General features: G+C 48.2%; 1 protein-coding gene across 1 annotated transcript; it reads left to right on the forward strand.

The window, feature by feature from the left end:
- The first annotated feature begins 320 nt into the window (after positions 1-320).
- LOC142906064 (uncharacterized) lies at positions 321-5,257 on the forward strand. The gene is made up of 2 exons (XM_076053506.1): positions 321-764; positions 4,523-5,257. The coding sequence occupies exons 1-2, from the start codon at positions 524-526 to the stop codon at positions 5,233-5,235; spliced, it is 954 nt and encodes a 317-aa protein (XP_075909621.1). The 5' UTR covers positions 321-523; the 3' UTR covers positions 5,236-5,257.
- The last annotated feature ends 3,889 nt before the right edge of the window (positions 5,258-9,146 follow it).

Consider the following 9,146-nt stretch of genomic DNA (forward strand, 5'->3'; position numbering starts at 1 on the left):
TTTGTGACGTCACATTTGAGGGGGGGGGGTCTGACTTTTTGTGACGCCGTGTGACGAGGGGGGGGGGGTCAAAAAAATCGTCCAAAATCGCGTGACGTCATTTATGGACGGCCCCTGTCTGTCCTACACGGATTTGTCTCTGAACGCACACTCTTAGTTTCGTACACCCCTCCTCCACCCGACATAGCCAATGAAAGTTGTCACGTCGTGAATAACAACGCTGCCAGTGTATTCATGCGTGAGCAGCAGCAGCAGCAGCGGCAGCAGCAACGGCCACGCTAAAGAGAAGTCCACACAGCACCCTGAACAATCGAGTTCCCCTAGTAGAGGTGGAGAGTGGGGTTCAAAACGCCGCTCTGTTACGTCGCAAGCAGCGTGGCTGCAGTAGCCCACGTGACCGTGCTCTAGGGGAACGCCCCCACCGGAAACTTGCGGTGACGTCACGTTCACGTGACCGTGACGTCACTCTTGCGACGCCACTCGGGGACAACGGTCAGACACGCGCAGCAGCTCGCAAGCGAGGATGGGGAATTCCGAGGTGCTGCTTGACCTCCTCTGGCGAATGTTGTTCAACTGGATCAGCACTGTAGGAGGAGAAGAAGGAGATGTCGTTGAGAATCCCTGCGACAGCTGCCCTTGCGAGCTGCCCCCAAAAGCTAACCCCTCCACGGGCATCGACGCAGTGATGGCTGCAATCTTGGCGTTCACGGCAGCGTCCGTGATGTTCTGGGCCGTGCTCTACTTTTATGTCAACAATAGCTACAGTAAGCGCGTATATCGGTCTCGACGTGAGTCGTGAGTCTCAAGGGCTATGTGCGAGTCTGTGTTTGTGTGCACCTCAGTGGCTCTGCGTGTCTAAGTATATATGTGTGCTTCTATGTGTCCCTGTGCACATCTCTCGGTCTCAGTGTGTGTCTATGTGCACCTGTAAATCTCTGTGTAAGGGATTCTATCATCAGTCTATGTGTGTGTCCATGGATCCGTGTGCGTGTTTATGTGGGGAACGGTGGGGTAGCGGTTAGCGCGCTGCGTTACACACCCGGCGACCCGAGTTCGATACCCGCTCATGGCTAACACCAGTAATAATTATCTAAACCAGTCCTGGCCCTCCCTGAGGTCGACTTAGCCTCAAATTTGTACCTGGTATAGCGTGTAAAAACATTGCCACTGGGGAGATAAAGGCGATCGGACGTGGTGTTCGCCACCCACCCCCTCATATACGTGCCGGCCTTCATAGGTTTTAGTTAACTACACTTGCCCCAACAGTCTGTTAAGGCTATATGGAGGATGTGTCTTTTTGTTTCCGTGTCAATGTGTCTCTGAGCGTGTCAGCGTGCCTCAGAGCGTGTTTATGTGTCTATGTGCTTCTGTGGTTCTCCGTGTAGGTGAGTATATTCATTTCAGTGTGTGTATTGGCCTGTATGCACATACATGGGTCTCATTCTAAGTCAATGGATCTCTGCAAGTCTAAGTGTCTCTGTACACATCTATTTGTCTTGTGAGTCTTAGGGTCTATGTGCATGTCTGTTTGTCTGTATGTATGCACATGTGATGGGGCAGTTGTGGAGAGAGTTTGAAGTTTCTGTATTTGGGCAGTCTGCTAATAACCAACTTGAGTTTGGCAGCCAAGGTCTCAATCTGACTTATTCGAGCAGCATTATATTTTCATGAGCTGTGTAAGATACCTAGACTGTGACTCCATACAAAGCTTCGGGTCTTCTTGGCCACAGTTATAACCTCCCATCTCTATTCTTGAGAAACGTGGAGCCTTCTAAAGGAATATCTGGGCCTGGTTTTGATACATTCAGGCTGGCCGGTTGTGGAGAGACACTGGATTGTGCGAGCTCACAGAACCTTTTAAAAATCAAGACACAGTCCCATCATTGAGCTCCTCCAGAAATCGAGGCTGCGTTGACTGGGTCATGGAGCCCAGTCAACTGGACCTGGACCGTACTGAGACTGAGCACAAGGCGGGGCGCAGGCATTGACTCAGAAATGATCATATTTTGCCTGTTTCAGCTGCACCTTCATTTAATACAATAACATATTCGCAGGCATGTTACACAATTGTCCCTACGTTTTTCTCCCTTGTTCCATTTGCGAGATCCGTAAGATGACCGACTCTTGCATCTTAACACCTGTTTTATTGTCAGAAATAGTAAAACCTATTCCTATTTTTCATACTTTGATACTGGCAAAGAGGTCTCATGATATAGCTGCTCGCCCCGTGCTATAAATGCTCTGATAGGGCATTGTCTTTGTACTATTCGCCTTTTTGCGTTCTCTGGTCTAATACTGGTGAGGCTAGGCCATAAAGAAGACTGTCTCTGGTGTAGGCCAATCAATGTCAAAGACTATATATTATCAGAGGATGTTTGTTTGCATGTTCTCCACAAGTGTGTGTGGTGAATGCAGACTTGATTCCTTACGAAGGTATTTATTTGGTGTTTGAACATCCTAACACCTGATTTAATGCCAGAAAGGGTAAAACCTATTCTTATGTTTTCATACTTGTGAATTATGTATGTAGATATATATTGATAATCCGCCACTACAATTTGGTGGTAGACCTGCACTGCTACCCAGCATCTCCGCAGGTGGCGGATAGTGGAACGACCTTCTGTCAAGGTTAGCTGCAAAATAAGCAGCGGCCACCCTGGCGGATAAGCAGTTGTGTACCAAGCAGCGACAGCACCACCTGGGTGTGGTTAGGACTGTAGATTCCAATGCTTTTCCTCTTGAAAAGCGACATATACCCTTTAACTATGCTGTGACATGGCGAGTATAGGCCACCATTATAATAAGCATACCATGGGTTAACAAGTCCTCAATAGAGCAGGAGGAACAAGATGTTAACATCTCAACAGCTGTGAAGGCGGACCAAGACAGCAGCAGAACGATATCTCCAATCGTATTGATCTCCTTGCCATTGCATTCATGGGCCCGTTCTATCAAGAACTGCGTGGAAGCTGCTGTACAACAGCTTCTCCACAATAAAATAAATCACGTACAGGCGTGTTTCATTAAAGGAACAATATCTTCTGGCACATTCAATACAATTCTTTGGCGACCAGCTAGTGACGACGGGAGCACGATTGTGAAGTCTGGAAGCTTCTAGCCACAAACTAGCACAAAGGCGGCAGCTACAAGATGGTCGTCTAACACTCGGTGGAGAAAAGAGTGTGTTTCTGTAACTGCGACTAAGCAGTCCTTTTTAAGGATCCACTCTGCTCACCCCACGTGGGGAACGGGCTAAAAAAGTTTCCCTTAACAGTCTGTCTCACTCTTTTCCGACTGGATAACCACATTCAGAAGGATCCCCATTACTGCGGTGGAAACAAAACTATCAGAATCAGTGAGCGCCTCATCCTCAAAGTGGTGGGGAGCCAATATTCCACTGTCATCAGCGCATATGCCCCGACTCTTCACTCCGATTTGAAACCACAGAGGAATTTTATGCCAATCTTGACCAGGTCCTTTCTCCCATTTTCGTGGGAGACAAGCTTATTCTGCTCGTTGATATTAATATCAGAGTTGGAAGAGACTTAAACCTCTGTAATGGAACCATCGGCAAGGAAGGAATGGATAAAGTCAATTCCAACGGCATCCTCCTCTTGACTAAATGCACGGAACATGGACTCATCATCATCAACACCCTGTTCCGCCATAAAAACAAATATAAAACATCATGGCATCATCCGTGATCGAAGCACTGACACTTGATAGGTCTCAAGGACTCGATTAAGCAAGACCTCTTCCACCAATGCCCAAATGAAAAGCTGTCAAACTTCATTCAGTGGGAGGATGAAGGCCGTTATAGAAAGTGCTTCAAGGATGTCCTCAAGGACAACATAAAGAAGTGCTCCATCGACACCAACTCATGGGAGTCTCTTGCCCAGGATCACCTCAGGTGGAGACAGAGTCTATTTCAAGGAGCCAAACATTTTGAAACTCAACATCAGGAACAGGAAGAGGAAAAGCGGGACTGGTGGAAACAGCATGCTGCAGCCCGACTTACTAACGCAGTTCCACCCACCACTATTTCTGGACACGTGCCCAAGTTGCGGCAGAATCTGTCGATCCCAGGTTGGTCTCTTCATCCATCTTTAGACCCACAGAAAATCCAACTTTTCTATGGAAGATATTAATCCTCGACTGCGAAGGAAAGCCTATGATGACACTTTTGTCCCTGGTTCCATTGAGAAGGACGCAGTTGGGTTCATATTTTCACTTCCACCACAGCGTTCCTGCCCCTATTCTCCGCTATATGTGACTCAGTCTACGGGCCTCTGAGTCTGTGGGTTTGTATGTGCAACGTTAGTTCATGGGCTTCTGTGGACAGGCAAGATATTGCTATTACGAAGCTGTAATTGCCACAGCCCTGATGTGTTATATGTAATTTTTGGTGTGACTGAAATTATGTACATTATATAAGCGATATAGTTTGAAGAGTTGCGATGATTAGAAGGCTCATGTAGAGGCTAATGTTGACCAAACTGTTGATGATTTGCCTGTACCCAAGGATACAAACGGGAAAATGCAGAGCTCCATCTGCAGTTGGAGATGATGCGTCGACAGCTCAACGAGCTGGAGAAAGCCACGGCCACGGTCTCCACCAACACCACCACTGCCTCCAACGCCACCCTGGCAGCCACATGCAGTTCCGCCGCCACCACCAGGGATGCTGCTGGGAGATGCATCAACACCCCCACCCCGACTGCTTCTGGCATATTATTCACCCCCACCGCTATGGCGCTTGATGTTGGCAGATTTAACGCTGTCACCCCAATTGCTGCTGGCAGCTCCCTCACCGTCACCACCACCCCGGCTGCTGCCTGGAGATTAATCGCCCCCTTTACCACCACGGTCGCCACATACAGATCCAACCCCCCGGCTGCTGCCACGAGATCTAACGCTGCCACCCCAGCTGCTGCTGGCAGCTCCCTCACTGCCACCACCAACCCAGCTCATGCTGGTAGATGCACCACTGCCTCCCCAGTTTCTGCCGGGAGATCCACCACCATCAACATTGGTGCCACCACCACCGCCTGTGCCAAAGCCCAAAGGATCGCCAAATTGCGTAATTTTATTCGAGAACTCCAACGGTCGGCTACTACTAGAAGAATCACCGCCACTACCCCTGCATCTGTCGGTCGATCCATCGATACCACCCCTGCATCTGCAGGCCGAACCACCTCCACCACTCCTGGCTCTGCATTTGTCAATATCCCTTGAGAAATAAACTGTTGGACCCTGAGGTTCTTGCCTTTCGTGTAGTCATTACACTTTTGATGTTTTGCTTTCAATGTTGTGTTTGTCACGCCGAAATAATGGCCACATTTTGCTTTCGAGAGAGCATTGTTGGGAGGGAGAGGACAACTATGGAAGAACAAAAACAGAGTTTTGTATGGAGTTGTAATGGATTCGAATTAGGCACACTCGCAACTTCTTGGGAGGCAACACTATTTATTATTAACACAACGCAACACTTAACATAGGGTGGTGACCACCGACCTATTCTCGCTCACACACACCATCACTCACTAACACTTGACTCTCGGATACTAGCGTGGCCAAGCCAGAAGGGCTACTGGTTGGCCACGCTGACTTGAGGCTTGACTCTTCTTCACGAGGCGTCTTCATGAGGCATCTTCTTCCCGGACACGAGCAGCCCCGAACCCGGTGCGGAAGCCGCTTATATGCGCCTCGGGGTGTCCGGGCCACACCCCGGCCACGCCCACCTTTGAGAACTCTCGAGAAGCTCCTCTCCTGTCCACGTGGCACCCAAGGTGCCCCTGGGGCCCCGGCCCCAACCTTAAATCCCGTCTCGTGTCCAGCCGGGTTCACTCAAGAGTGCCACGGCCTCACACAACCCCCGCGGCACTCACCCACGGCCTCCAGATCCCCTGAACCGGCCATGATGTCATTCCCGTATCCAGACGGGATGACGTCATGTGTGTATGTGTAGACCCGTGTGGTAGTGAAGCTCCCCCGCATAGTGACGTCACGCGTGTGTGTGTGCACGGGAATGACGCTACAAGTCACTACAGAGTGATAGGCCATGTAGCTTCTATACAGCGCCATGCAGCTGAAAAAAAGGGTATGTTCCTGGACTAATTCAGAGTAAGACCTCTGCTCTGAAATCGGAGCTGGTCATAACCAAATTGGCCAGGTATGGGAACACCTCCACTCTTTCCACAACTGCCTATCATGCGGAGTTGAGGGGGGTGGAGTACTTGAAGATATACAAAATATCCAGGCAGGTACTGCTTAGATTTGGTAGGGCAAATGGTAAGGCCCTACCTCTTATTGGAACGATCAAGGTTCTCCATCAGACTCTCCCACTCCTCGAAGTGAACAGCCATTACGAGATCATCATCACCACCATCGTCAGCACACAGATCATCAGTTGTTCTCTCTCCTTCTAGATCAAGAAAAACCGTGGGGCATGTTACACGTAAAAATTGTTACATCACGATTCGTAGATGGAAGTACATTTTAATACAGGCAGACCTCGCTTAGCGTGCCCCCGTAAAACACTGATTCGTTATTGTGATAGGTGTGGGGCCAAATTTTCTGTACTGACTTCTAACGCCAAGCAAACTTCTCAACATTTGTGCATTTCTCCTGTTTCCTTCTCCGTGCGGAACCCTGATGCTTGGAAATGATCAAACACCTTAATGCAAAACGGAGCTGAGTCCCGAGACTCAATGTGACTTTTGTGGGTACATCAAGGATATTTCTAGGTTTGATTATTTACATGATTCAGCCCAGCAGCTGCACTGCGATGTGCCAGCCTTGCTACTGCGTCATGGTGGTGGTGATTAAACCGATTCGGAATCAAATATTCAGTTTGCGTCGTGATTTTTTATTTTAAAAGTGTTAATTAAACGAGTTCCGGTGAAGTCATGGCCGAGTGAGCACTTTATAGGGGGCCTATGAAAAGCTTGTTTTCTACTTTAGAGCTTCCTAGGGTGTTCCACAGACTGCTTAGGTGTAGGCGCCTCAGTAAGCAACTCGAGCCTGACCTCATGGCTAGGCCAAGGGGACTTCCTCTCCGTATCGTCCTGCTCCATTGAAGACAGATCCCCCGGGAAAAAAGCCACGGGTTCGTCTCCGCTGGCCTCTCCGTTCAAGTTGACACCGAAGACACGAGTGGGAGGAACGAGAGCTCTTATAATCCCTTCTGGAAAAAAAAAACCGAAGAGAATACTGGCCTGCTTCAGGTCCCCAACGAGAGGTCGAGAAACTTTTGAGGAGGGTAGAGAAGCAGGAGGCAGCCATATACGACCCTTCACACTACGCTAGACGAGCAGAGCGGCGAAATGAAGACCCACGAAGCCAGGCTGCTGGAGCTTGAGGAGGCGCACAACAGACTGGCCGGTAAGGGACGGGAGTGCCAAGTGAAAGCGTACAGCCTCCCGGAGGGGGTCGAGGGCAACGCTCCTCAAGGTGCTCTATCCTACTTTCAGCTACATCTGCTCGAAGCACTTACAAAAAATATCCGCAGACTACCTGCTGGATCTCCTCTCTGTTTCAAAGAACAAATTTGACCTCAGGTCTTCACTCATTTACCAGCTTCACATTCCCTATTGCCGTACAAAAACTGGAGGAAGGGCCTTTGCTATTGATGCCCCCAGGGTCTGGAATGCTATTGCCAATAAACTGCAACTTGAATCGCTACCAATGAGATATTCTCTCAAAACTGCTCTAGAGGAGTTGTACACCCCTAGCTGCCACTGCTATTCATTGGCGTAAAATAAAATAAAATGTTTTCGCTCCAGATGACGCTGCAAAGTATTATCTGTATTTTGATTTAGCGTGCTGATCTTAAAGGTGCATTGAAAAATTTGCTACTCCGACTGATGCTTCTGTTGTTGTGGAGTAACTCATGCAGCCACCTATGGCTCTATTATTTGGTGTTACATGTTATTTATGTAGTTTATTGTACATATTCGGTCACAGTCCCTGTGATCACTGTCATGTTGCAATTATGGCTTCATTTTTTTTATTTCGAAAACGTTTTTTGGTTTGGACATGTTTGTTTTGTTGTAGTACGGAGTTAGACTGATGGCCTTATTCTAAATTTTCCTGTGGTTAATGTTGTTGTTTGACTTGCATCCCACTGGGATTTTTGCACATAGCGTTGGTGTACGGTGCTTTTTCAGGAATATTTTGCTGTTTTTCATGGATTTTCTGTTTGCAAAGTCACATAGTCACTTTAAGATGTTTTTCTTGTTCGTGTTTTTGTTTTTTTTGTTTGTTGTGGCTGCACCCGATTCAAGAGCCGAATGGCTCACAGGGCTATACCAAAATAAATCAACTGAAACAAACCACGACCCTCTACAACAATTCGATAAACACGCTGCAGTTTGAAGTTTATCAGAGCGGGAAATGCATTCATTTAAAGGGTACATGTTTGACCGTGTTAGTTGTGTAAGATGTATGCTGTTAATTACGCTGCAAAATAGTTTGATATGATAGATGTGTAGTGAGCTCAAACGGAAACTCAGACGTACTTTTGGAGGCAACACATTTATTAACATTACCACGTTAACACGAAGGGGTAACTGCCCCTTCACCAGATAGTACTCTATGGTGGTGGACAACCAGGCTATCCACACTAATCACACGTAACTAGCTACAACGGACCGGACCACAGCTCGGGTCCGGGTCCTCAAAGTTGGAGACTCTTTAGAACGTGGAGCAGGGACGTGAAGTCTTCTGAATGAACAACAGCAGCCGGTCCCACTGGGGGCCAGGCTGATATTCTGTGTGGCGGGGCTCGCTCCGCCCCTAGCCACGACCTCCTCGAATTTTCGATGAGGATCTCCAACTGGCCACGTGATCACCCCAGCTTCTGGAGAAGCAAGCACATCTGTTGCAAGACCAAGCTGAACATCTTAAGACCATGCGGGTTCAGTAACAGCTTTATTTGCATGTCTGTGAGACTTGGGCATTAAAAGAAGACTAACAGAGATAACATATTGGCACTCGAAATGTATTGCTACAGGATGCCACATCTTAGCTGGACCCAAAGAGTGACAAACGTAGAAGTGAGAAAAAGGTTGCACGTAGTTAAAGACAACCTGATGATGATGCAGGCAGTGATGAGAAGGAAACTGCCACTCTTTGGACAACAACAG

The sequence above is a fragment of the Petromyzon marinus genome, chromosome 61 (genome assembly GCF_048934315.1).
Source record: "Petromyzon marinus isolate PM22_M1 ecotype Great Lakes invasive population chromosome 61, UKy_Petmar_22M1.pri1.0, whole genome shotgun sequence".
NCBI classification, from domain to species: domain Eukaryota; kingdom Metazoa; phylum Chordata; class Hyperoartia; order Petromyzontiformes; family Petromyzontidae; genus Petromyzon; species Petromyzon marinus.